This window comes from Lipotes vexillifer, unplaced genomic scaffold (genome assembly GCF_000442215.2).
Source record: "Lipotes vexillifer unplaced genomic scaffold, Lipotes_vexillifer_v1.1 scaffold251, whole genome shotgun sequence".
Lineage (NCBI taxonomy): Eukaryota > Metazoa > Chordata > Mammalia > Artiodactyla > Lipotidae > Lipotes > Lipotes vexillifer.
The window spans coordinates 1,261,106-1,288,338 of record NW_006770868.1 but is presented as its reverse complement, the minus strand read 5'-3'; the positions used below and the strand labels follow the sequence as shown (position 1 = coordinate 1,288,338).

The 27,233-nt window shown below is 52.1% G+C and overlaps 1 protein-coding gene across 1 annotated transcript in view; it reads right to left on the bottom strand.

Moving 5' to 3' along the window:
• KCNG1 (potassium voltage-gated channel modifier subfamily G member 1) overlaps positions 1 to 13,332 on the bottom strand; it is a 17,114-nt gene extending 3,782 nt beyond the window's left edge. Inside the window, exons 1-2 of the mRNA XM_007446372.1 lie at positions 13,090 to 13,332; positions 1,353 to 2,152 (exon numbers count right to left, since the gene is read on the bottom strand). Of these exons, the coding sequence (XP_007446434.1) occupies positions 1,353 to 2,126 (774 nt within the window). The 5' untranslated portion in view covers positions 2,127 to 2,152; positions 13,090 to 13,332. The remainder of the gene's footprint in view (positions 1 to 1,352; positions 2,153 to 13,089) is intronic.
• Between the last annotated feature and the right edge of the window lie 13,901 nt (positions 13,333 to 27,233).

Genomic DNA, 27,233 nt, shown 5'->3' with positions numbered 1-27,233 from the left:
GGAAACTGAGGCCCAGAGAGGTTAAGTAACTTGCCAACAGTTACACAGCCAGAGTGGACGAAGTGGGATTCAAATTCAGGCTGTCTGGCTCTAGCCCTGCCCCCTTCATCACTACCCCTTATGCCTCTCAAAAGTTCATTTTACTGGTTGAGTGCTGTTTTCTTAACACTGGTTTTTAAAATTCAGCGTATTTAAAAAAGAAGTGCCAGAAACTCCCTGCGAGTTATAAATGCAAGACTATTGCTACTTTTTCCATAATATATGTGTGTGGGAAAACCCTCACGTGGTGAGTGGTTCTAATGTTTGATCAGAGAGTTCATGTAAAGCCCCTAGCACATGCAGGGTACACAGCCAGTGCTCAATAAATACTGGCTGGCATGATATTTATGTTGAGTTCCTACCGCCATACTACCTATTTCTCCAATGCCTACACAATTTGCACCATCTGAACCTTTTGGTCTGTCTTGAGACTTGCTTCCAGAACCCCTATGTATGGGGAAAGGGTCCCAAATCAAAGGCTGAGGGTCTCATACATAAGGAGGCTGAACTGTGGGGCTGGATGAGGTCTCAGGCTGCCATGTGGCACCCATACTTCCACGTTTAAGAACCAGACTAGGGACTCAGTCAGACCTGGGTCTGGGCAAGCTGCTTTGCCTCAGTGTTCTCAGCTGTCAAGTGGGTGTGAGAACACCTCCCATACCAGGATGCTGGAAGATTCACTGAGAAGATAAGATGCAGGCAGAGTGGCAGCCCAGGCCTTGGCTCCTAGTAACTGCTGGCTAAGTGAGAGGTATCCCTGAGAATTGGACACACACCCCGTCAGGCCCTGGAGTAAGCACTTTATGGGAATTCTCTTATTTAACAGAAAGAAATGCTCGCTATTTGAGGTCATGTGCACACACACACACCTATCGATAAAACTCATATTCAGGACCCAAAAAAGCTTTCTGGGATATTTTCATGCAAGGGAATTAGGAAGGCTGAGAAAGGATGCAAGTTGGTGAAATAAAATTTGATGGTATATGTCATGTGCTTAGCTTGGGGCCAGGTACATCATAAATCACATCATCCATCCATCCATCCAACAGAGAGTGGCTGAGTGCCTCCTCCCTGCTGGACAACGTTGCGGGGAGGGGGCCAGGGCACAGCACAGACCTGCGCAGGCATGGAGCTTGTGTTTGAACGTGGAGACGGGCAACACACATGTAAACACACTTATAAACAGATGTAAGCACAATGGTGGACTGGGGTGCTGCTCAGCCAGTGCACTCAGGGAAGACCTCCTGGAGGAGGTGACAGTGCAGGTGAGGAGGCTGTGCACTTCTGGGAGGGGAGCGGTCCTGGGCTCTTACCTTCTCCTCCTCCTCCCTCAGGCTGGGTAACGTGCTGATGGAGAGGTTGACGGCGGTGACGGTGACAAAGAGCACCGACAGGCAGGCGAACACCTTGCCGGGCAGCCCTGAGTGCGGCCTCTCTACCATGTCGCGCAGTCTCCGCATGCAGCGGCCCAGGCGGCCCTCGCCCTCCGTGGGGCCCTCGCCGTCGTGGTCCTCGCTGTCCAGCGGGTCGTCCTCATCCTCCCGCTCCACCATCTCGGCGAACTCCTCGATCTTCTGCAGGTAGCGGCGCTTACAGCAGCCGTCCAGGTGGTCCTCGGCGATGCCCCAGTAGAGCAGCTCCTCCTGGAAGGACAGGGCGCACATCTCCCGCAGCAGCCGCAGCTTGCCGGCCCTCAGGAAGGTCAGGATGGTGCCGAAGGCCCCCGGGTTGCGGTCGAAGAAGAACTCGTTGCAGGTGACGTCGTAGTCATCGCACACGTTGAGGATGTCGTCGAAGTTGGTGCAGGCCTTGAGCTGGCCCAGCCGCGTTAGCGGGAACTCCTCCAGCGTGGTCCAGGGCAGCGAGTACTTGATGCCGCCCACGTTGATGATGATCTGGCGCCTGCGGTCCTCTGGCTGGCCGCCCTGGCGGGGCTCGTCTTGTGGCCGCAGCCGCTGGGCTCGGCGGTAAAAGACGCCCTTGAGTGACTGGCTTTGGGGGAAGAAGGCCGGGTGGAAGGAGGCGTCGGAGGCGCAGCTCAGCGCGCTGTAGTCGTAATCAGAATTGTCTCCCGGTAAGAGGGTCATTTTGGGCCTTCACATCCCTCTCGGGCCTGGGGGGAGAGGGGAGGAAAGACCCACAGTGACTCCTGAGTCTCCGTGGATGATGCTGATTCTGCAGATATTTGCTGATATGGACTGAATTGTGTTCCCCCAAATTCACAGGGGGAAGCCCTAACCTCCAATGGGTTGGTATTAGGAGGTGGGGCCTTTGGGGAGGTGATTAGGTTTAGATGAAGTCATGAGGGTGGAGCCCCCGTGGTGGGATTAGTGCCCTTATAAGTAGAGGAAGAGACACTAGAGGTCCCATGTGAGGGCACAGTGAGAAGGTAGCCACCTGTAAGTCAGGAAGAGAGCCCCCATCAGAACCCGACCATGCTGGCACCCTGATCTCAGACTCCCAGCCTCCAGAACTGTGAGTTATAAATGTCTGTCTGCTGTTGTGGTTACAAGCATAGATTTTGGAGCCACGTGGCCTGGGCAAGTTACTCGACCTCAGTGTGTTTCAATTCCTCATCTGTAAAATGGGTATGACCATATGATCTACTTCACAGTATTACTGAGAGGATTCAATGAATTATGTACTGTCTAAGACCACTTAATACAGTGCCTGGGACATGGTAGGTACTCAATACTTGCTTCCTACTATTATTTTAAAAATTATTTATTTTATTTATTTTTTGGCCATACAATGTGGCTTGCAGGATCTCAGCTCCCTAACCAGGGATTGAACCCGGGCCATGGCAGTGAAAGCCTGGAATCCTAACCAGTAGGCCACCAGAGAACTCCCACTGTCTACTATTATTAGTATTTAACTCAAACGGACACCTTGTATTCCTTCCATACATGGAAAACTGATATCACTTGCCCTAAATCAGGGTCAATGTCCAAAAAAAATGCACAGTTATCAGAACGGTGCCATGTTTGCTCATATATCAGTAAACATCACCTTGAGGACACAGGAATGAACTGGACAGGCATATGCTCCCTCCTCCAGAAAGCCCTCCTTGGCTCTTCCAGCCAAATCGAACGTCAGCGCCCCCCCCGCCCCCCCGCCATTTATCTTCACTGCACTTGTCACCTGTTTTCGAATGATCTGTGTGCAAGCCTGGCTCCTTTAGTAGACTGCTTGCTCCCTGGGGGAAGAGTGTGCTTTACTCGTCTCTGAATCCCTGTGCCCAGTAGTGTAAAAGCTCCAAGAAATGCTTAACAAATGATTACGTTTCCTGTTGGTGAGGCCAACACGATGAGGGCACTTCTGAGAAACTGAGGTCAAAATCTCAAGCTTCTATAGACTTCTTCCTTCCCAACCCTCAAAGCTAAGGGTTTGTGCCACTAGAATGAGATCGCTTATTCATTCATAGCTCATGGGCTGCATTTGGTTCACAAATATTTTGCCTGGCTTGGAGAAGATTTTGAAAATGGAGACATTTCCTGTAAAAATTCGTGTATCTTGGTTTCTTTTGAAAAATCAGACTATCTGCTAATGTTTGGCCCAAATTCCAGCTGAGAAATGACTGCCCCCTTTAGGCAGGGCATGAACGCTACAATACACCACAGTCCCTACCCCTCCCTATTGTCTTCCTAACACCCACTTTACTTCTCTCATGTATGTTTCCTTCCTGGCCCCTGTAGGCATTTGAGTTTGAGACCCCTACATGACAGCAACAGAGCTCTCCAGAATTCAGCTGATCCAGGGAAAAGTATTAAGAGTCTAATACTTTGCTTTTAAAAATCACCATTCCTCTGCCCAGCTCAATTCCCCATGGATGCAAGTGGTACCAGCAAAGCCTATCAATTACAAATGGAAACCTATTTCCGATACTTGAGTGTCCATCTGTGCTATGGACATGTTCAGGGGAAACACACGTGGGTACACACACACATACACGCAGCCCTGCATGGATGAGAAGCAATGCTTAACTGGAGCCACGGTGGTTTCCACATCTGAAAGGGGCGCCTTCCTAACAAATTCTTTCACAAAAGCAAATCATCACTCCACTCACTTACCTTTGGGGCAAGCTATAGTTTCACCGATCAGGTTTTGGAAAACTAGGGTACACCCGTGTTTGAAAAAAATGATTTGATTTTAAAGAGTTGAGTGTTTTTAACTTCACCTAAAATTGGAACTCATCTCCTCAGGCAAAGCCTGCCAGAATCCCTTGAAGGGGAAAGATCGCTTTTAAGTGGGACCGCTTTTCAGATCTGCTGCTTTATCTTTGCCACCAAGGACAAGTGGGAAAGCGACATTCTGTTTGGCAAGAATAGTGATGAAGGTAAAGGAATATTCCTCTCATCCTGCAAGCCCTGGAGAGCTCTTGTGAAACCCCACATCTGTAATCACTTCTCTTCTTGCAGAATTTCTTCTTTCAACCCTCCACGATTTCCCTCCAGCAGAAAGCTCCCCCAATTAACGATTCCTCATTTTTTTTCTCTCATGACCCATGTCAATTGTGAGTTAAAGCCTCAGCCTCCTGTGTGGAAAGTTTTCCTGTCTCAGAGACTTGTTAGTATGGAGAGGAGAGAAAAAGCATGCTTCGTTCAGGCTGCTTGTATGCAGAGGGCCAAAGGGCCTCTGGGGGTCAATGTTAGCTGGAGGGCTAACCCAGGAGGGCTTCTCGGAGGAGGGGACCCTGGGGGCAGAGCCAGCCCTGGGAGGACCTGGGGGAGGGTGTCTCAGGTGGTGGGAATGGGAAGAGCCTGCTCCCCGACCTGGGGATGGGCTTGGATGGTCAAAGACCAAAGTGAAGCCCGAGTGGCTGGGCAGAGTGAGTAAGGGGAAGGTAGGAGAAGATGTGTGTGGGGGCGTCGGCAGGCATCAGACGGAGCTGGGGTTTATTCCTCGTGGGCGAGGCGAGGCATCCTCAGGAGAAGATTCAGGCTGGGTTGGGGACAGCAGGCTGAAAGCCCCTGTAGTCATTATGGAAAGAGACCATCAAGGTTTGGATCAGTGGAGGGGTCTGCAGAATTGGATGGATTTGGGGTGGACTTTGGTGGAAGAGCTGACAGGACCTGCTGCAGGACTGGAGTGTGGTGAGGGGGAAAGACTAGGCTGCAGGATGATTCCAGTGGTGCCATTCACCCAGGTGACCGATAGGTGGTGCTGTGATGAGGCCTGAGTTAGAGGCAGCCTTTCCTGGCTGTGGGATGATGGACAGGAGAGGGTGTGGGCAAATCAGGGAGAGAGAGCAGGGATGGGGGCCTCCCACATGGATGGATGGGTGGTGTCAGACCACCAAAGCTGACCTGATGATCGTGTGTGGTCGGGGAGGGGATGGTATTAGCTGGTAGCTTTGACCTGGCTGGGCTGTGGTGGGCAGGAGGGCCAGGCTAGCAGAGATATAGTGAAGCGCAGAAGCCGGCATTCCCTGTGCTCAGTGCCCGCCGCCCAGCACCCACTTCCCTGCTGAAGCTGCACTCCACCCCAGGCCCGAGTGGTCAGTGTGGGTAGACACCACTAGGGGGGCTATGGTAGACAGAATAATCCCCCCAATCCCCACCCTGCCCCACCCAAAAGATGTCCATGTTCTTATCCGAACCCCTAGAACCCCTGAATATGTTAGATTATGTGGCAAGCAGGAATCAAGCTTACGGATGGAAATAAGGTTGCTAATCAGTTTCCTCTGAGGTGGGAAGATTTTCCTGGATACTCTGGGGCCTCCATGCAACCACAAGAGTCCTTAAAAGATGGCAGAGGGAGGTAGGAGGGTGCATCAGAGTGACGCAACGCTGCGAGAAAGACCCTACTGCCCAATGCTGGCTTTGAAGATGGAAGGGGCCGTGGGCCAAGGAAAGCAGGCAGCCTCTGGAAGCCAACACAGGCAAAGAATGGACTCTCCCCTAGACCCTCCAGAAAGGAACGCAGCCTGCCCACACCTTTATTTTAGTCCTGTAACGCCCACTTGAGACCTCTCTTCTCCAGAAGCATGAGGTAGTAAGTTTGTGGCTTTTTAAATTATTAATTTTGGGGGGGGAGTATAGTTGATTTACAATGCTGTGAAGTTCCTGTTGTTTTAAACCACTCAGTTTGTGGTGATCTGTTACAGCAGCAATAGGAGACAGATACAGGGGATGTTGAGAAAAAGCTGGTTAGACTCCAGCTTGGGGGGCAACTTGCTGACTACCCCAAGACGGGGAAGCACAAGAGCCCACTAGCTCTGAAGTCTGAACATCTGGGTTCAAGCCCAGTCACTCTGTGACTTTGGAAAAGTCATGTCCTGCCTCTGAGATGCAGTTTCCTTCTCTGTAAAATGGGAATATGAGTTGCTCCAACCTCCCTGAGTTATGCTGAGGACTAAAGCAGATTTCACAGGTGATGTGCTTGGCCCAATGCCTGACACCCTGTGGACACTCAGTGGGCCTGCTGTATTATTACTAGCTATGAGGGAGGTTTGTCGTCCTCCCCCTCCACCAGCCAACTGTGACTCCTTTCTTGACCTGATCAAGCAGGACTGGAACCCAGCATTGTCTGATCCCCAGAGCCCGTTGCTGGAGGGAGCGCAGTCTGGTATAGCCTCTGGGAAAGCCATCAGGGGTACTGAGGGGAATGTACCTTATGACGCAGGAAACCCACTCTTTGGTATATTGCCCAGACCTGGGTCCATAGGGGTTGTGATAGACGTTGTCTGTAATATATTATTTACACTCAAATAGTTGACTCAGCATCTGCTTCTGGGGACTCATATCTAAGCGAGGAACAAGGCACAAGAATGTGCAGCTTGTGTTGCTTTGGTGCTAGGAGGTCTCCCAGTGTCCCTCGCGGGGGGAAATGAACAAGCGATGCAGATGGCGGATGCCTGGAGGTTGTACAGGAATTAGAAGCAAGGGACTAGATGTAGGTTTAGCAACACATTTAGATCTTAAAAACATGGTGCCGAGTGGAAAAAGAAACAGAAGTTTATAGCACTATGCTATTTATGTAAATGAACACACACACAACATTACATATTTTACAGACTTGAGCACATGTAAGGACCTCTATCAACCACAGGGAGGGTGCCTGGGAGGGCAGGGGGAGGGCAATAAGTGTGGGGACTGGGATGAAGGGAACAGTGACTAAGGTGGCCTGGCACAGGCCAGTGATGAAGAGTGGTATGAATTAGCGTGTGGTTAGCACAACCCTGCGTTTTAATCCAGGTTTTAGAAAAAAGAAGAATACGAAAAAAACCAAGCCACTGCGTTCGGAATCTCCCTGGACTCAGTGGAGTTAGATTCCCAGGCCCCTCCCCAGAGCCTCTCCATCAGAATCCCCAAGGGGGAGGCCCAGGAATTGGCATTTTTGAAGGCTCCCTGAGAGCCTGCTGACGTTTGAGAGAGAGGAAAGGGAAGGGGCCAGGAAAGCCTGCAGACCCTCTAGCTGCTCTGGGCTTTGGCAGGAAGCCCCCTGCCCAACTGCTCAACCTCCTTGGGGGTTCTGGAAGCCTCTGTGGATCCCACACTAGGGGAGCTTCACTGGAGAAGTGGAGACCCTCTGTTTAGAGAGAAAAACCTTCTGCACTGGGGCTGCCTTGATCAAATGGCCCTTTGTGAGGCCACAGATCCGATGACACTCCCCATGAGCACTGAAGCCAGCAGGACTTCTGAGGGGCAGCCCCCCCGCCCCCCAACCATGAGGCTGCTCTGTGGTCAGCATCTGACTGAGGGTGGGGTGCAGGGCCTGAGGGGTAGGACTCAGGTGTGGGGAGCAGGATGGGAGGAAGGTCTAAGTCAGGCTTGCCTGGCTGTTACTACTGCTTTTGTTCATACCCATTCGGCCTGATACAGCCGTCTGCACCTACTGAGGCGCCGGCCCTGTTCTGGGCCTGTTTCCCCCTATAAAGTGGGGATAAGTGTGCCGACCTTACCGGGCTGTTATGAGGATGTGGTGAATGGAGGTTTGCTGCAGGTATGATCACTGTCACTTGATCTCTCGTCCCCAGGGCCACATCCCATCAAGGACAGGAAGGATTCCACCAACTGTTATGTGCTGATCCCAACTGCTAAGGCACCTCTTGGGTCTCTCCAGGGTTTTGGCAAACTGCTGTCCTCTCTCGACTCCACTCTTCCAGTCCTAGGCCTGTCCGTCTTCTGAGCAGGAGGGGGGAATGCAGAGAGAGCACCGACCACTCACAGTGCTGTAGCAACACACGTCACAGCCGCCCATAATCACACACTAGGCGCCAGGCGCTGTGAAGAGCCTTAACTGTGCGAGCCCACGTCCTTCCCTAAGAGGCAGGTGTTACTATCAACACCCCCATTTTACAGATGAGGAAATTGAGGCTTTGAGAAGTGAAAACTCATGACGCTGGTGATGAAACCAGACTCCAGCGAGGTCTGTGGGATTTTTTTTTTTTTTTTTTTTCCCGATATGTGGGCCTCTCACTGTCGTGGCCTTTCCCGTTGCCGGACGCGCAAGCTCAGCGCCCATAGTTCACGGGCCCAGCCGCTCCGCGGCATGTGGGATCCTCCCGGACCGGGGCACGAACCCGTATCCCCTGCATCGGCAGGCGGACTCTCAACCACTGCGCCACCAGGGAGGCCCGGTCTGTGGGATTCTGAGCAAACCTCTCTGACTCTGCATTTTACTGGGCCCCTGCATTGCTCATTCCTGGTGGAGCGGGGAGGGTGTCCAGCACCAGAAACAAGCCAGGGACGGGGTCTCTCGTCTCTATTTTCTATGCACGAGCTTTTGAAAAGTCTTTGCGGATGGGGAGAAGCAGGCAACTGCCCATAGCTGGGGAAACATCTTTATTCCTACTGTGTATTTGCACAAGAGCAGAGTAAGAAATCAACAAAACTCCTGCTTGCGTCAAATTCCCAGTTGCCATTTTGGTCTCTGGGCAGAACTCTCCCATGGTGTAGACAGGCACCAGCCAGGGGTGAGGGTGTGGCCTCTGGACCATGCTGCCTGGCTCACCATTTACCACCTGTGCAGCCTTCCACAAGTAACTTCACCCCTCTGTGCCTGAGTGTCCTCAGCTGTAAAGGGGGTAATCATCGCACTCTCCTAAGTGCTTGGAGCCGCGCCCGGCACATGAGAAGGGCTCTGTGCTCGCTAGAACGGCTTCTGCACAGCACGCCTGGCACCTCCCCTGCCCGCTCCTCCCCTTGCATTTCCTCTCTCAGAGGAGGAATGTGAAGCAGACAACTCCTTCCCGAGGGCTGGACCTCAGTGCTGGCTCTCCATCTCACCTGGCACTGAGGTCAAGTCACTCGCTTGGCTGGGCCTCAGTTTCCCCGTCAGCAATGTAAACTGATGAGGCACGTTCCTGTGCTTGGCAGAAGAGTGGCCTCCCAAAGATGCCCTTGTCCCAAGCCCTGGATGGAACCTGTGAATATGTTACCTAACATGGCAAAAGAGATTACGCTGCTGTGATTAAACCGAGGGCCCTGAGATGGGGAGATGACCCTGGGTCGACTGGTGGGCCCAATGTCACACAGGGGTCCTTATAAGAGGGAGGCAGGAGGATCAGAGTCAGAGGAAGAGATGTGATGACAGAAGCAGAGGTTGGAATGATGCGAAGACAGGAGCTGAGGCAGGCAGCTTCCAGCAGCTGGAAAGGCAGAAACGGATTCTCCCCCAAGAAGGAACACAGCTCTGCTGCCCCCTTGATGTTAGCCCAATGAGACCCATTTGGACTTCTGATCCCCCCAAACTGTAAGATAATAAATTTGTTGCTTTCGGCCACTAAATTGGTGGTAATAGGTGGCAGTAAGAAATGAACCAAGTGCTGCAACTCTCTCCCCCAAGAAGGAACACAGCTCTGCTGCCCCCTTGATGTTAGCCCAATGAGACCCATTTGGACTTCTGATCCCCCCAAACTGTAAGATAATAAATTTGTTGCTTTCGGCCACTAAATTGGTGGTAATAGGTGGCAGTAAGAAATGAACCAAGTGCAATGCAACTCTTTAAAAAAAAAAAAAAAAAAAGTTTTTCCTGAGCTCCTCGGTCTTTGATTTCTTTCTGCCCACCCCGCTCCACACCTGCCAACTTGTGTGATCCCCTGACCCTGATGAGGTGTCGAGGGCACCCCACTGATCTCTCCATGCAGCCCTTCCCCTGCCTGTGCAGCTTCATCGGTCAGGGTTAGGGCTCCTGGCTGGGCTGACTCAGAGGTGGGTCACGCCGCATTAATCCTCAATTAAAACGTTAATCAAAACAGATCCAGCCATTAGGCTGGCCCAGGTCCTGGCATGCTGGACCTCTGTGCGATGCTGTGCCCGTGTGGGGCGATCCATCTTCCTTGGCTTCCTCCTGTCCTCCCTCGTTACAATCCAACCATGCTGAACCTCAGCCCTGCTTCCTGCGAGCTGGGGCCCAAGTCACTGGGGTAGGGGGGATATTTGCTGGGAGCTGGGCTCTTTCCTCCACCCCGCCACCCCCAAAGAGAGAACATGCCGGAGACGCCCCTTCCCCCAGACAGAGGCAGCCTATGGAGCCTCCCTGCTCTGCTTCTGGCAAAATAGCAGTTTGCCTTCTACCAGGAGGGGCTTTGGGGTGGGAGCCAGAAGGTCCATTTCTCTTTGCCTCCTTGCAGCCCCCCAATTTGGGAACACAGGCGTAAGCAGAGGCACAGGCTTGGAGAGCCGTGAGGACCTTGGGGCAGCAGGAAGGGGACACCGGCTTAAACAATCCCTCGTTTCTTATTCCTTAGCAAGTGTTGAGGCCGCGTGTCTGTGGTCAGCTGCGGCGGGGAAGGGAGGAAGGAACGGGGGAGAGCATGGCGTGCCCGCCCGCCCGGGGAGACGCAGGTGTGAGGCTGTGATCACAGGGCAGGGGAAGAGCTGAGGCACCATTCGGATCCCATCTGGAGCACATTCACTCCATGTTCTGACTTTGTCAGTCAAATACTGGCTGCTATGGAACAAAAATGGCCAGCAGGGATTGAGTGCTTGCAGCTAGACTTTCTTGCCTCCCCCTTTGTATTAATTCTCTTTAGAGTGGCTTCTCCAGCCACCATTTTCCACCCAGGGGCTCCATCTCTGGGTTTAATGAGCCAACCAAGAGTGGATTCCCAGACCCTATATCTTTGGCAACCGGAAACGTTGACTCTTCCTCACATATTCGGAAGGGGGATGTGGAGAAAAGACGGCCCAGTCAAGATACCTTTTAGGGGTCCAGGGGGTTAATTCCTTAGTCTCGGTTTGAGTCTCTCAGTTCTACATCCAGGACACATCTCTCTGCTCTTCTGTTCCCTGGGGCATCTCCCTCATCTCTTGCCAGAGCCCAGCTGTGTGGCTGGTGCAGAGAATTCAGAATGGCAGTGGGACAGGAGCTTAGCCCCCAGATCTGCCCCAATCAGACTCCAGGACTCCCCCAGCCTGGGTTCTCAAGGCTTGGGACAGGAATCAGGGCTGTCTTGTTTCTAGCACACTCACAGTCCCCTGTGGGTTTGGAGTGGGTCCCATGACAGACATCTTTCCACTGGAATGGGCTGGCTTAGGGAATGACTGGTGAGGGCAATCCCCAGGGGCCATCCTCACCTGTCTTTCAGACACACCCTCCCTCCCTCCCTCCTTCCCGGCTCTGCAGGTGCCTCTGCAGAGCTCCAAGACAGAGGACACAGGGTCAAGCTCAGGTCTGACAGGTTCTGAGAAGTCCACTCAAGAAAGCCGGCACGTCCTGGCTACCTGCCCCTCCCCTGGCTCCAGCACTGGGGCTGGAGGCTCCAGCAGTGCCAAATCTGCCTTGGAAACGTGCTCCGGGGGGGTGGGTCCCTGAAGTGACTCTGACTGCAGTCATGTGTGTGGGTATCAAACACACCCTAGTGAATAAACCTCTGCTTAGATTCACAGAGTCAGAAGCAGCCCCTGCCCCCTTAACACACACACAATGAATCAGAGCAGTTCCTGCTCCCTTCTCCCACCTCCCCTGCATTTGTCTTGAGGGATCAGCAAACGGGGTCTCTGTGTCCGTCTCGTTCTCCTTGGTGACTTTGGTGCCTGGCACCCTGTATGTACTTAAGAAGAGCAAGTGCTTAAGAAAATGCCTGCGGAATGGACAACTTAACCAATACACCCCGTTGGTGGGAGCCTCCCTTCATCGCTATGGTTAGATCAGTGCTTCTCAGCCCCCCTCCCCACTACCACCCTCCCCTAAAGAGCTTTTTAAAGACCTTTTCTTCTTATCCAACACCAGCCTCCCCCCCCCTCCCCTTGAGGATGAATGCAGTAGGTGAACCAAGGAAAGGCTGTTCTGCAACCTGTCCAGTGACATTCTGCCTACACACATGGGGAGGGGGGATGTTCTCCAAGCTGCAAGCTGGCTTCCATCCTCTCCTGCCCCCATCCCATCCCTCTCCTTCACGGTTCTCTCCTCAGCACAGTTGTGCCTCAATAACTGTTAAATGAATGAAATAATGAACGTTGGGCACTTGCAATGGTGAGCTGTGCGCAGTAGGTGCTCAACCAATCTTTGTCCAATCCATGAATGAATGAATGAACTTCTCTCTTTTCCTTCCTCATCCGAAGACTCCAATCCATCCAGGCTGAGCCCCTTCTTGGTAGGGAGCCCCGGAGGCTGAGGAGTCCCCAGAGCCCAGCACACAGTGGGCGCTCAATAAAAGCTTGTGGCGTTAATGCGTGACTCAGTAAAGCCCACTGACGGGATGCTCCCTTCGGAGCGGTGCCTAAGGATGGAGTGAATGAGCGAGTGACAGACGCCCCCCTACCACCTCCCCCCAACACTCCCTCTTCCCTAGATCCTCCCGCGAGACGCCGAGAAACCTCTGCCACAGCCGGGATGTGCCCCCCCCCCCGCCCTGTCACTTCGCACCCCGGGGACCCCAGGGAAGAAAAGAAGCTGGACCCGCACCATGACCGTGGCGAGCGCGCTCCACCCCACCGCCCGCAGCTGCTCCCGGATCCTCTGTCGTCCCGGCCGCCCCCCTCAGTGGCTTTCGGGGTCCCCTCTGGGGCGCCGGGGCCACGGCCACGTGCATCTCCCCCTACCGGAGCCCGAGTCCGCCAGTCCGGCGGTGCTCGGAGAGGCTGCAGCGCGCCAAGTTCCCACCTCAAGTTCGCGGCACAGCGTCCCCACCGCGGAGTTGGCCGGGCCGCGGCTCGCCGGCGGGTCCCGGCGAGAACACGATCAGGGGCTGGAAGCCACCCGCGCCACCTCCTGGAGCCGCCGGCAAACTTCGGCCCCCGGGCCCCGCTCGGCTCCGGCACTCGGACCCAGGGCCACCAGCCTCTGCCTCCCGGTCCCCGCCGGGCTCCGAGTGCGCCGGGAGCGCCGCGAGGCAGCCGCCGACGGAGGGAGGGAGCGGGGCGGGAGGCGGGCCGGAGGGAGGGGCGGCGCTCGGGGCGGGGAGCGCGGGCGGCGGCGGGGAATGCGGGGCCCACGCGGCGTCCGCCCGCCTGCCCTCGTGGTCCCCGCGCTCCGCTGCCCTCGGGATGCACTCGCCCCGCCGCGCGCCAGCCTCCTGGGGTCAGGTGCTTCCCCCGGAGGTTCGAGTGCCCGCTGGCCCTGGACCCCTCGCGTCACTGCCCCAGGCGCCAACGTGCCACGTAAAGGCTCCACGCTCCGCTGCCCCGGGGCCGTACGCACCACGCGCCCGGTCTTGTGCTTCTCCCTGGAGGTCTGAGTGCGCCGTTGCCCTTGGGGCCCTCGTGCCACTGCGGGCCAGGGACTGCACGCGCCTTGCGGCGTCAACTTCTTAGGGACAGCACGTGCCGCGCCAGGTGCCTTTCCCTCCAAGTCCCTGTGCACCACCGGCCCGGAGTCCGCGTGGCCCAGCTGCCAGCACCCCCAGCCGACGCGGGGCACTCGGACCGGGTCCTGGGGTCCCGAGCCGGCTGAGAGCGACGCCTCGACCCGGAATTGGTACGAGTCGCGCCTTTGCTGGGGGTTGGTTTGGAGGGCTCTGCCCAAGAGAGGGCGCCACCGCAGAGCCGGCCTTTTAGGGTCGCTGGCCTCGCACCCCGTTTTCCTCTTTTCCTTCCAGTCTCTACCGCCCTTTCTCACCATCAGAGCACCCAGCAAGGCCGAGAAGAAACCCTGCCCTGAGCCCGGCCTGTGGCCTCCTCCTCAGGCGTGGGGAGCAGGCTCCGGAGCTGGGAGTGCTGCTCTTTCTGGGCCAGCGCGAAGAGGAATAGGGTTGGGGTGTCACGGCTCACCCGTGCCGCAGAGGCCACCGCCACAAGGAGCTGCCCCCAAGAACTCACTTTCTGTTGGGAGACAGGCAGAACCAGCAAAGCCGCTGAGGTGCAAGATGGGAGGCTGTGAGAAGGGCAGGGAGGAAGCCCGAGCAGGTGGTGGGGCTGCAGAGCGAGGGGAGAGACCGCTTTAGCTAGACCTAGGGGGAGGCGACATTTATACTGAGCCCTGAGCAAGGAGAAGCAGCCCATCTTTGGAAGATCTGGGAAGAGAGCTTTCCGGGTAGGTGGAACCGCAAAGACAATGGCCCCGAAGCCCAGGAGAGAGAGGTGTGTTTGAGGAGCAGCAGGGACACTAGAGAGGAGTATTGGGGGGCGTGTAGGAAAGGAGGTCTGCCTGGCTGTGTGGGCTTTGGTGCTCAGGCGGTCCCTGGAGCGCACTTTGAGAAACGCAGCTCTACGTGGTGGGTCAGGCCCCTGCCTTCCTCTCCCTTCTGAAAATTGGCGTTTATGTCTTTTTTCCTTTTGCTTATTATCTGTCTCCCCACTAGACGTCAAGCTCCATCAGGGCCAGGATTATGTGCTGTCCTCCCAGCATTTTCCGCACTGTCTGGCACAGACAGACCAGGCTTCTGAAATAGTTGTTGGAGGGATGCTTAGGACAGTCCCATAGGATAGAGTTGATCATCTCAGTGAGACATAGGTCTTGCTGAAGACCGCAGGATAAAGATGGAGAGCGGGAGTTCTCAAACTTAGTGTGCATCGGAATCCACTGGAGGGCTTGTTAAGACCCAGGTGGTTGCCTCCCCCACCCCCCGCCCTCCCTGAGGTTTTGTTTCAGTGGGTTTGGGGTGGGGCCTTTCAAACAAGTTCCCTGCTGCTGCCGCTGCCGCTGCTGATGGGGTCGCTGCTGGTCTCGGGATCACGCTTTGAGAACCTCTGATGTTGAAGACTTGAAACTCAACCCAGCTGGGTCTGACTTCAAAGTACATGTGAGCTACGAGATCCACTGGGGTGGGAGGGTGGGGAGACTCAAGCCCTTGCTTCCTGTTCTGTAGGATCAGCTGAGCCTTATGCGCCCCTCCGTGGAGGCGCTGTCCCCATCAGAACGCTATGAGTCGGAGGCAGATGTTGGGGTGACCTGTGGACAGAGGACCCGAGACACTGGTGGAGACCACAGTAAGAACAATTCCTCCCTCCCACCCCCCATCCACCCCACAGGCACAGACTCACTTGCTGGGCCCAGGAGTTAAATTACTGCCTGATCTTATCCCTGACTTGTGCTAAACTATGGCCAATAAAATTCTTTTAAATCCTTTTAAGGAATTCCCTTGGCAGTTCCTCCCTCCCTTTGGAGCCTTCCAGATTTTCAGCTCTTCTTTTTGTATCTTCATTTTCCTCCTGAGAAGCATTCCTTCCCAAGCTGTTGTGTGGAAATGGATGTTGATGATGCCTGGAGAGTTTCCTGAAAAGATGGAAATGGCCTGTGTTTGCTGAGCACCTACTAGGTGCCAGGCAGGTTGCTGGGTGATTTGTGGATGTCAGAGGCACAAACTGGGCCAGTCGGTGGGCTCTGGCTCGAAGACCTGCTTTATTTGGCCCTTCTGGGTTGACATTTTTTTTTTTTTAATTTTGAATTAGTTGGCCAGCCTGTAAAAATCAGGAGATTTCACATAATTTTTTTTTCTTTTGAAACACTGGGAGGTCTGGCTGACATCCCCCATGAGAGCAGTGTGCTGTTGTTGGGTTGTGCCCTGCCCCCTTTGCCTATGGTTTGCCCCTCAGCCCCCATCATGTCCTTTAAGTTACCCCCGGACCCCTGGAAGCATGAGTTGCTATCGTCTCGTCTCAATAAATTGTCCAGGCCCAGTAAATGGCAAAACTGGATCTGAATCCAGGCCTGGCTGACCCAAAAGCCCAAGCTTGTCACTAAAAAACAAGCTGCTATTAGACCGGGGGCAGGAGGAAGATGTGGTGTCTCTGGCCCCAAGGAAATACCTTAAAAGGGAGTTACGGTCTGTGTTTTAAGGATATGCTTTCTTTCCCATTCATAACCCACTGTCAGTAAGTCATAAAGTTCTGGGTTGTTTTTCCATGGCAGGAAGGGTTACCCAGAGCTGTCCAAACTTTTTACTCCATCCTGCCCCTGGAGGTGAAAAGGCTAAGATTTACGAGACAATTGGTTAGAGTTAGGAGGGGGGTGTCTAGGAAGGGGGGTGGTGGGTGGAATTTTCTCCCTGAGCTCTCCTGGCAGGGGATCGAGCTGGGTGTCCCCGGCACACAGCTTGTTGCAGGAAAAATGCTGCCCTGCAAGTTGGGGTGGGGATGGGGCTCGGGGTGGCATTCACCTGCCACCTCTCCCAGCACTGTGCCTCTTTTTTGTGCCTCAGACACCCCAAGCAAGCCATGTCCTAGGAATTCCCTGGAAGGGAATTTTTGAAGTTTCCTGAGTGATTCTAAAGTGCAGAGGTTGAGAGAATTCCCTGGCGGTCCAATGGTTAGGACTCTGTGCTCTCACTGCCGAGGGTCCAGGTTCAGTCCCTTGTCGGGGAGCTAAGATCCTGGCGTGATCTTCCTATAGGTTTCCACACAACCATTTCCTCTGCGTCTTAGCTGTCACTTCGGGGCTCCTAGTCTAGGCTGGGATCAGGGTGCAGTGGAGGAGGTTGAGGTACACGAGGGTACAACTTTAAGTCTTTGTTTTAAAAGTTGCTGTGTTGCTTATCATGGATTTGTTTTGCACTGGTTTTGTTTTTTAAAAAATATTGCATCCAAAAAAATAAATATTGCATCAAAATGCTACTTACCTTGATTACAGAGCTTTTTTGCCTCCTTACATTTTGCTCCTCGGGCGGGTGTGCCTCACCTGCCTCACCCTAGTCCCAGCTCTGCTCCTAGTCTAGAGTGTTCTGGAATGGGAGTCAGGAGAGCTGAGCTCTGGTCCAGCCTGTGCCCCTAGACTTGCTGTGTGACTGGACACAAGTCCCCTAGGTGCCCTGAGCCTCTCAGCTGCACCATCTGTCCAGGGAAGGGCTTAAAATAATAAGTTAGTTTATTTTAATTTTTTATAATACATTAATTCTAGAATGATCCGAGACACCCACTGGAGCTTTGATAGGTTGTGCATCGTGTCTATCTCCTGGGGGCTTTGGGATGTTGTAAGCCTCACTGACTCTGGTCTTTATGGGGTGACACTGTCCTTTTCCCGACACCCCACACGGGGTATTTCTCTGTACAAACACCAGGTCTTCATGGCTGCTGTGTGCAGTGAGCACTGAAGCCTTTGCTCATTTTCCCTGAGGGAAATGTTCAGTTCTGGAAGTGTGGGCATGTGCCCTATTCTTTGATGTCTTGCTTCTTGTTCTTTGGTTTCATTCAGTGGATCATGTGACACTCATTCATTGCGGACCTTCTGTACGCCCAGCACATAGAAGTCACATTTCCAGCTTTAGAAGAGCTTAGTTCTAGTGAAGGAGGATGCACGTAAGCAGATCATGTGTTGAGTAAGGTCTGCACAGGGTAGAGGACTTCCAGCTAAGGCCACATCCAGGGAACTGGGCACTGTCCTTTCTCCTGGGAGGAGCCTGCATCCTTGGTGCTATCTCCAGGTGCCACCAGCCCAGAGCAGTGTACAGTCAGCTTCCTAGTAGAATCCTCTGGAGAGTGATGCTGTGTGACATTTTGCATCCGCACTTGAACAGGCAAAGCTCTGAGTTAGAGCTTTCAGTTCCTCCTAATTCCCCATCTCCCTCCATCCCTCCTCTGGACTGTGCTTTGTTCTTCAGTTTTTCCCGGTCCGACAGCCCCCAAAGCCCATTTCAAAGCCCACCTCCTTCTTTTAGCTTTCCTCCACAGCTCCAGCCCTCAGGGGACTCTTTCCTTCACTCTTTTCCAAAGCCTTTATCAACTAATAGGCGCTCTGCCTGGAGCTTAATTAAGATCTCTCTTGAGTTCCTTGCGACTTCAGCCCAGCCAGGATTCTGATTCTTGCAGGGAGAGGGCAATTGCCCAACAGCCAGTAACAGCTGGGAGGGCTCTGCCCCTCAAGTCAGTGGGTACAAACAGATGAATCTTGCTAGGAATTCCATATTTTAAAAATAATGAATTATGTGCCAGTATTTGAACATCAGGAGATCTCACATAAAAATCTGGATTGCTGGCTTCCCTGGAAAACTAAAAGATGTGCCAACCCTGGACCTACCTTCCACCCTGGCAAAAATTGGCTAGAGCTGGTAGCAGCTTTTTCCTTCAGATGGGACATGGGTTCTCTAGTTTGCCACAGTCCTCACTACTCCTTGATGTCTAACAGTGGGCTCCCTTGACTCATCTGTTTTACCTTCCTGGCCCCTGTAGGCATTTGAGATTTTAACCCTTGCTTTCAAATGTCTTTTCCTCTAAGAGGAGGGACAGTTCATCAGAGCGCTGTGCACTGGCAGAGGCTTAGCAAGGCTCAAAGGGAGGCTGGGTGTCATTGCTAAAGAGTGTTGGGTTGATGGGGGAGGGGAGAGTCAGGCGATGGTTTGCTATGAATCCAGGCTGTAGATTCTTAGTATCAGTGAGCTTAGATGGGTGTTAAACTTGGCTGGTACTATGTTGCTTTACCTGTACATATAGAGACATATTTAACGTGACTACAAAACAATGTAAAAATTAAAGTAAACTAACTTATTGAGGGCACTTACTATGTGCCAGAAACTGTACTCAGATTTTTACATTGAATTCTCATAATAACCCTGCGTGGTCAGTACTATTGTTTCCCCCACTTTAGAGGCAAGGGAACGGGTAAGTAACTTGCTCAGGATGACACGGCCAGAAAACAGTGGAACCTTGAGCTTAGCAGGACTGGAGGCGCCGGTAGATGATGGTTTTTAAAAATCATTGTCTTCTCTATGTTGCCTCATTTCCTGGGATTGGAACCTGCAGGCCTCCTGCTGGGAGGCTGTCAGTTTTGAGGCTCCTTTCCCTGGCACAGGGTTGGAGTTAGCCAGCCCTGCAGGTCAGTTCCTGGAGGCTCTTTGATCTGGAGAAATGCAGGAGGATAAGGCTTTACCGAGAGGAGGATGGGGTGGGGGTGGGGCAGGGGCCCTGTCAGCCCGGCCCAGGTCCCCTCAGACAGCCCCTGGATCCCAGAAATGCAGGCCCCGCCAGCCAGCCCTGGGGCGTGAGCTCATTCCTCCAGTGTCCCCACATCTGAGGTCAGTGCCCCGTTGCACCGCTCTCAGCATCCATCTTTCTGCAGTGGAAGATTTTAGTGCCCTTGTCGTTACTTTGCATTGCTTCTGGGCTGCGTTCCCTCTTATTTCATTTTCATCTGAAATCCTGAGCTCACCCTCCTCGGAGCTGATGGGACCATTTATTTCCAAGGTTGCAGCCAGTCGGAGGGCGGCCGACAGCTAAGCGGAGTACTCTGTCTGGGTTTTTGCCACCTTGTTTTGTTCCTGTAGACAGGGATGGGAGACAGGAGAACGTCTTCATTTTGCAGCAGCAAAGCTGTCAGAGCCTTAGAGCCTCAGTGCTTATCCCCTTTGCCCCAGAGGACACTGCCTTGGTGGACTCTGTTCCTCGGTCTTTTATCCTTTCGGACTCAAAAGCTTGGGAGAGCACAGTATGGGCTTTGCAAGTGTCCAGTCAGATACTCCTGGATTGTCATAGTTCCAATGGCTCCGAGAGACTGTTTTCAGACCTTCTCTCAGTGTTCTGATAATGAAACAAAGCCCAGAGAGGGCAAGAGATTTGCGGAGATTGCACAGCAAGTTGAGTGGCGGAGCAAGACTGACAGGCTCCAGCTCTTTTACATTACATGAGCCGGCCTCTTCAGAATCTCAGGCCAAACCTCAAGAGGTCCCTTCCCTATGCACCAACCGTCTGGAAAGCTCTCCCGCCAGCCCTTCATGGGGCACTCCTCCTATTCCTTCGGTTTGAGCTCAGATGTTTCTACCTCAGAGAGACTGCCTCTGAGGTCTTCATCTAGAGCAACCCCTTTCCCACATCACATTCTTTCACAGCCTCTTGTCCTCAAGAGCTCTGATCCTATCGCAGTTGATCTATCAGAGTTTCATTTACATTTTTATTGTCTCTGCCACCAGAATGCAAGCTCCCTGGGGGCAGGGACCATGTCTGTTGTCTGTTTTATTTACCACTCTCTCAAGCACCTGGCACACCAGGGGTGCTCCATAACTATATTGAGAACGAAGGAATAAACCTGTGCAGGTGGATTTCAGGGACTTCAACTGATCCCTAAACAAAGGAAACCATTTTCAGGAAGTGATGAAGACTTAAACGTCTTTAAAGCGGAATCACTTTCATTTGCTTTAGGTTAAGATTTCATTTGTGGAAACAAAGTCCACTCCTAAAAATACTTCAAGGGCATATATCTAGCCTCACTTTTATTGGTTCATTTGACACTATTTGCTCAGCTCCGGGTCTGTGCCACACCCTGTGCAAGGTGCTGGGGGGTGCAGAGACAAGGAGAAGCCAGGGTTCACCAGGATTCTTCTCAAACTGGCCTCCCCACAAAGGAGAAGCCACTGGTTCACGTGGTTGAAAAGTCAAGGGCTTGGTCTGCCTGACTCCAAAGCCCATGTTCTTTAAAAGCTACTTAAATAATGATGGTGTAATTTACACAGGGTGAAATGCTGCAGATCATACGTGTGTGGTTTGATCAGTCTTGACAAATGCATGCACCTGCATAACTCACACACCTATCAAGGAACAGAGTTTCCATTACCCCACGTAGTTCCCTCCCCTTTCCTATCAGGCCCCCCTCCCCCAAACCTGCCATCCCAGAGGCCACCACTGTTCCCATTTCCTCCACTGTAGATTAGCTTTGTGTCTTCTGGAATTCTGTGTGAGTGGGACCGTACGGAGTGTATTGTTTTGTGTCTGCCTTCTTTGGCTCAGCATAAAGTTCAGTGCTCAGCTTTGAACTTGGCGTGTTGCTGCAAATATCAGTAGTTCGTTCTTTTTCATTCCTGAGTGGTGTTCTGTTGCACGGATGCACCACATTTTGTTGCTCTGTTCCCCTGTTGATGGACATTCGGGTGTTCCCAGTTAGGGACTTCTGTGGATAAAGCTGCTATGAATGTTCTCGTACACGTCTTTCTGTGGACATGTGCACCCATTTTTAGTAGATTCCTAGCAGTGAACTTGCTGGGTGAAAAATCCCACATCCTCATTTACAATTATAGACTACCTCCCTGTGCTAGGGTCTTCTGTCTGGAGGTGTGACCCGGTTGCGAACTGCGTGAAGGCCCAGTGCATTATTATTTGAGGCACTCTGCTTAGTAGTTCGTCCACAGCCAGCGCTGATGAGTAGGTTGAGGGGTGAGTCTTTTTTGGATTGCTAGTTGTTTGGAGATAATCCTCCTGGGTGTCTTGTGTTTCTGCATGTCTTGTAAGCAGAGTCACAAACTGTTTTCCTTCAGACCACATTTTAGAGGATGTTTGTGTCGGGAAAAGTTTTGGAAGCTAGAGATAGTGTTTCTTTCCGGAGCAAAGGACAAGCATGTTTACTGTCCATTAGAAAAGATTTAGGTTTCCAAATCTTATTCCAACTTAAAAAGAAAGGAAATTCTGACAAGGGCTATGCCATAGATGAAGCTTGAGGGCATTTTGCTAAGTGAAATATGCCAGTCACACACACACAAAACCAAATAATATATGATTCCACTTATATGTGGTACCTGGAGTAGTCAAATCCATAGAGATAGAAAGAAGAATGGTTGTTGCCAGGGGGGTTGGGTGGCGAGTGAGTGGGGAGATGTTTAAAGGGTATAGAGTTTTGGGAGATGGAGAAGTTCTGGATATCGGTTGCATAGCAATGAGAATATTAACACCACTAAATGTACACTTGGAAATGGTTAAGATGGTAAATTTTATGTTGCGCGTTTTTTTGTTTTTAATTTATTTTTGGCTGCGTTGGGTCTTCATTGTTGCGTGCAGGCTTTTCTCTAGTTGTGGTGAGCGGGGGCTACTCTTCTTAGCCGTGCGCGGGCTTCTCCTTGCGGAGCACGGGCTCTAGGCGCACAGGCTTCAGTAGTTATGGCACGTGGGCTTCAGTAGTTGTGGCGCGCAGGCTCAGTAGTTGTGGCGCACGGGCTTAGTTACTCCGCGGCATGTGGGATCTTTGCGGACCAGGGCTCGACCCCGTGTCCCCTGCATTGGCAGGAGGATTCCTAACCACTGTGCCACCAGGGAAGTCCATATGTTGCATGTTTTAAACACACAGACAAACATGGACGAAAGATTTGGGTTTCCTAAGCTCAGGGTTCCTCTCCTGTAATGCAACTCACTGTATGTCTTTGCACTACCCTGTGGGAGCTGGGGCTTCGGGAACTCATATGAGAAAATGTTGATCTTCTAGCTTCTGCTCTTGCTGTGGGTAATGAACTGTCCTTTGTCTCTGACCCAGGAGGCTCATGTTTTCTGCCAGCATCCAGCAAATTGTGGCAGGCTAACCTGCTAGCTTGCAAGTAGGGCCAATCTCAGAACCTTCACAGTTCTTGACAAAAGTGATCTCTGTATTTTTTTCCTTGGGGCACTTTTGACAACAGTAAGTATAGTTCAAAACTTATCTTTAAAAATCTTGAAGTCCTTGTCTACACCCTCTTGTTCACAGCTTTATTCCCAGGGGCTTGCACAGTGTACAGTGATACATAGAAAATGCTTAATAAATATTTGTAGAATGAATGACTGGATGGCTGAGTGAATGAACGCGTGTTGCCTCTATCCCACCATCTCTTCCCACCATTCCCACCATTCCCGAAGGGAACTTCGGGAATAGACGGCCTGGCTAATTGTCACAGCTATTTGGAGGCCAGCTCCTGGGGAGCCACCTCTGCTTTGTGCCAGGCTGGCTGTCATCTTCCCTCCCCATCACCTCCCCTGAGCTTCTCCCACACAAATGCTGCTGAGAGCATTTCAAGGGGGACAAAGCCCCACCTTTCTTGCTCTGCCAGATGTTTGCCTGTGATGGTCAAATATTGCCCTCTCTATGTTACAGAAGAGGAAACAGAGGCTCACCAAAGTAAAGGTCTCATGTAACTGCCCTGCGCTTGGCCACTGGCTGGCCAGTCTCAGATGGGTCCAGGTGCTGGGGCTTTTGCCTCCTTGTACTACTAGCAGCCCTCTGGACATCAGGGGGGTGGGATGGGGGTGGAACTTAGAAGTATCTTGGGCTGTTGACAAGAGGGTCGACCCACCTTTTAGTGCTCGACAGAGACCTGGTTTTAGGTGGACATCATCCTGCTGGGGGATCCCTGGGGGCTTCTGGGCAGCTGCCAAAGGAAGGCCCTTGTCTGACTCTGAACAGCCCAGGGGGTTATTTAACTGGTGGCTGGTGGTCTGCAGGGGTGGGCTTGGCTTTCATGGCTTTCTTGATACTGACTCAAATCCTAATCTTGGTCCTCCCAAGTCTGGTCCCTCAGTCTCCCAGTCTAGTCGAGTCCCCTCCAGCCACCCCTGGAATGGAGGGCTCTGGCAATTTCTCTGTTCTCTTTTCAGACCCTTATTATGGAGCACGCTTAATGTTCATTCCCCTTGGGGCCTCCCATTTATTTTCAAGAGCTTCCTTTTGAAGTAAGAAAAAAAAGGAGCCTTATCAATTTCTCCTTTTATTTCCTCTGAAACAATTTTAAGTCTCTTTCACACAATGTGGATCCTTCTGACTTATTGGGGCAGAGTCTTGGATGCAAAGGATGAGCAGAGAAGGCAACAAAAACATAAAGACGTATTTCAAGAGAGTCTGTTGTGGCATTTAGAAATTGTAGGATGGGTTTGGGGTAGAATGGGTCTCCCAGGTTAGTGCTTTCTCATCACTTCAGCTGACACGCCTGGTCACGTTACTGAATATTTATTAAGCATCTACCGTATGCCAAACGCTTTGTTGACTCATGGACCCTGAATGCTTAAAAGCTATGTTTTCTTAGGGGTAAAGCGGTAGCTCTTGCCTTTAATTTCATAGGGACTGAAATGAAAAATCTTTCCGGGGAAAAGAAAAAAAAATTAGCTGTCAGCAGTAGTAGTAGTTTGTGCATTCATTGGTTCACTCATTTACTCATCTTGGAACAAGCATTTATTGAGCACCTGCTATGATCCAAGCCTTCTACTGGCCCTTGGGGATATAGCTTTGGCCATGACAGGTAAGGTCTCTGTCTCCGTGCATTTTAAATATTAGTGTGAGGGAGAGGGAGTAAATAATAAATACATATGGAATGATAGATAATGGTAAACGAAGGGCAGCAAAGTAATACGGTGAGGGTTCAGAAGCAGTGGGGGCAGCTCTGGGAAAGTCATGTCCGGAGCTGAGTGCACTCCGCTCACTCAGTATCACTCCTTGCGGAGCATAGGGCTGAGCCGCAGATCCTTTGTCCATAGCGTCTGTCCCTTGTGTTCCTTCTCTGCGAGTCAGGAATTTGCCGTGCTGAACCACTGTCACCCTCGCCCGCTTCTCTTTGGCTCCTGCCCCACCTGCATTCTCCTAAATCCAGTCCATCCACTAGTGCCCTGGACCACCCCTTGCTCATCTGCTCCAGCTGCCCTTGTCGTTGCTCCAACACACCAGGTGTCTGGAAAATTCTTCATCCCCAAGCTCTCTGCACGGCTTGATCATTTACTTGTTTTTAGGTCTTTGCTCAAAGGTCAGTGACCTTCACGGTGAAGTCTTTCCTGGTCACTCTATTTAAAAGTACAATCACCCCATCCCTACTCCTAGACCTCTCCATTCTCTATCCTGTTTCCTTTTCCTCCTTAGCTTTTGATTTGACACACTGTAGATTTTGATCATCTGGGATGAGGGAGGAAGCATTACCGGAACCCGAGGGAGAATGGAGACAGAGAGCTGTCTGGAGAGAATCAATGACCTGCAGTTGAGGGACCAGGGCAGCCTGATGAACTCATCCTCTCCTCACTCCCTCTGGTCTTGCTAAGGCTCCCCATTGGCCAGGCCCAATCAGAAGATGGAGGCAGGTACCTGTCAGCCTCTAAGGGTACAGAGAAGGGTGGAGAAAGTGATCTGGAGGCAGGTGGCCTTCAAACTCTTGTTTGGAGCCCTAGGCTTTTATTAAAGAGTTTGGGGGCCATCACAGTGGGCAAGGGTTGACCCAGTGGACTGGACCTTGGTCAGGCCGGCAACATTTCCACCAGTATGAGTGTGGAGGATTACAAGGCCTGAATTTGAGCTTCAGCTCTCCCACTGACCAGGTATGTGATTTTGGACAAATCACTGTGCCCTCTGCCTCATCCGTTAAAAATCCCTGCTCTGCATCCCTCTCTGGATGGTTGTGAAGTTTCAGTGAGGTTCAAGATGTGGAAATGCTTTGCAAATGGCAGAGTCTTGGACAAATTTGTTGCTTTCGTTTCAGCCACCAGCACGTTGCCTTCGTTGACTTGGGAATTCCAAGTCTAGATGCAAAATGGGTTATTGGTCACCGTGAGGACCTGGGAAAGACAGATATTTTTAGCACAACCGATTCACTTCAATTGGTTTCTGATGGAAAAATCCACAAAATTCTTAAACTCCCAGGTGTGGGTAGTAGTTCTGTTACCCATCAGTGTGCAGGATACCCAGTTTTTGCTGGGGACCTGTAGACAAGATCTTGACTCCAGCTTTTAATAAATGCTTCAGGCAGTGATCAGTTTATTTCCCTCCTCCCTCCCTCCCTCCAGCCAAAGGGAGCACCTCTCCGGGGGTGAGGGAAGATGGCAGGGTGTGGTGTGCCAAGCAGCAGGAAGAGTGCAGGGAGAACTGCCCTCCCCCTTTCTTTGTTCCGGGACTCACGTGCCAGGCTATAGCAGCTAGGAGACACCCCACAGCCGGAGCCCTATGATTCCTGCTCCAAGGAGAGCAGAGAACATTGCTGTGGTTGCCAAGGCATTTAGATGCAGAGGGCGTGGCTCTTCAGCAATCTGGACCACTAGCCCAGCGTGAAGTTGGCTGGTGAGCACTACACGGCTAATTGCTGTGATTTGGCATTCAGTGCTGGGTACAGGCATTGTACCAACCGCCAGGGTTAGAGGCGGTTCTCAGTCAGCCACCGCTGCCTGCTGTCAGTCTCCGGCTTTGATAATGATAATCGTGTTTGTCGCTGAGGGTGGGGAAAGAGGCCCTCTTTTTCTCCCTTTGTCAGCTTACTGAGTCCATCCTCGTTTCCAGCGATGGGGTCTCATGGCTCAGCGGCCCGAACTCTAGCCTGGGCAAGGGAAGTTTGAGTATTCGTCTCAGCTCTGTTACTCCCTTATTCCATCTTTGGACAAGTTACTTCCTTTTCTGGCCCTTAGTTTATCTCTTAGTAAAATGAGGGTGTTGTACTGTGATATGTAAGGTTCCTTCCAATTTGAATACCTTGTGTGTCTAGGCATGGTTTCTCAGCCCAGGCACTACAGGATACCTCGTGTTATTGTGCTTTGCTTTATTGCACTTCACGGGTATTGCGTTTTTTGCAAATTGAAGGTTTGAGGTCACCCTGTACCGAGCACGTCTATCGGCTCCACTTTTCCAGTAGCACCTTTTCACCTCATGTCTCTGGGTCACATTTTGGTTATTCTAGCCACCTTTCAAACTTTTTCATTTCTATTGTATTTGTTATGGTGATTTGTGATCAGTGATCTTCGATGTTACTACTGTTAATTGTTTTGGGGCACCACAAACCCTGCCCACATAAGATGAGGAACCTAATCGATAAATGTTGTGCATTCTGACTGCTCCACTGACTGGCCGTCCCCCTCATCTCTCCCTCTCTCCAGCCTCTCTATTCCCTGAGACACAACAACATTGAAATTAGGCCAATTAATAATCCTACGATGACTTCCAACTGTTCAAGTGAAAGGAATAGTTGCATGATTCTCACTTTAAATCAAAAGCTAGATATGATGGGCTTCGCTGGTGGCGCAGTGGTCGAGAGTCCGCCTGCTGATGCAGGGGACACGGGTTCGTGCCCCGGTCCGGGAAGATCCCACGTGCCGCGGAGCGGCTGGACCTGTGAGCCATGGCCGCTGAGCCTGCGCGTCCGGAGCCTGTGCTCAGCAACGGGAGAGGCCACAACAGTGAGAGGCCTGCGTACA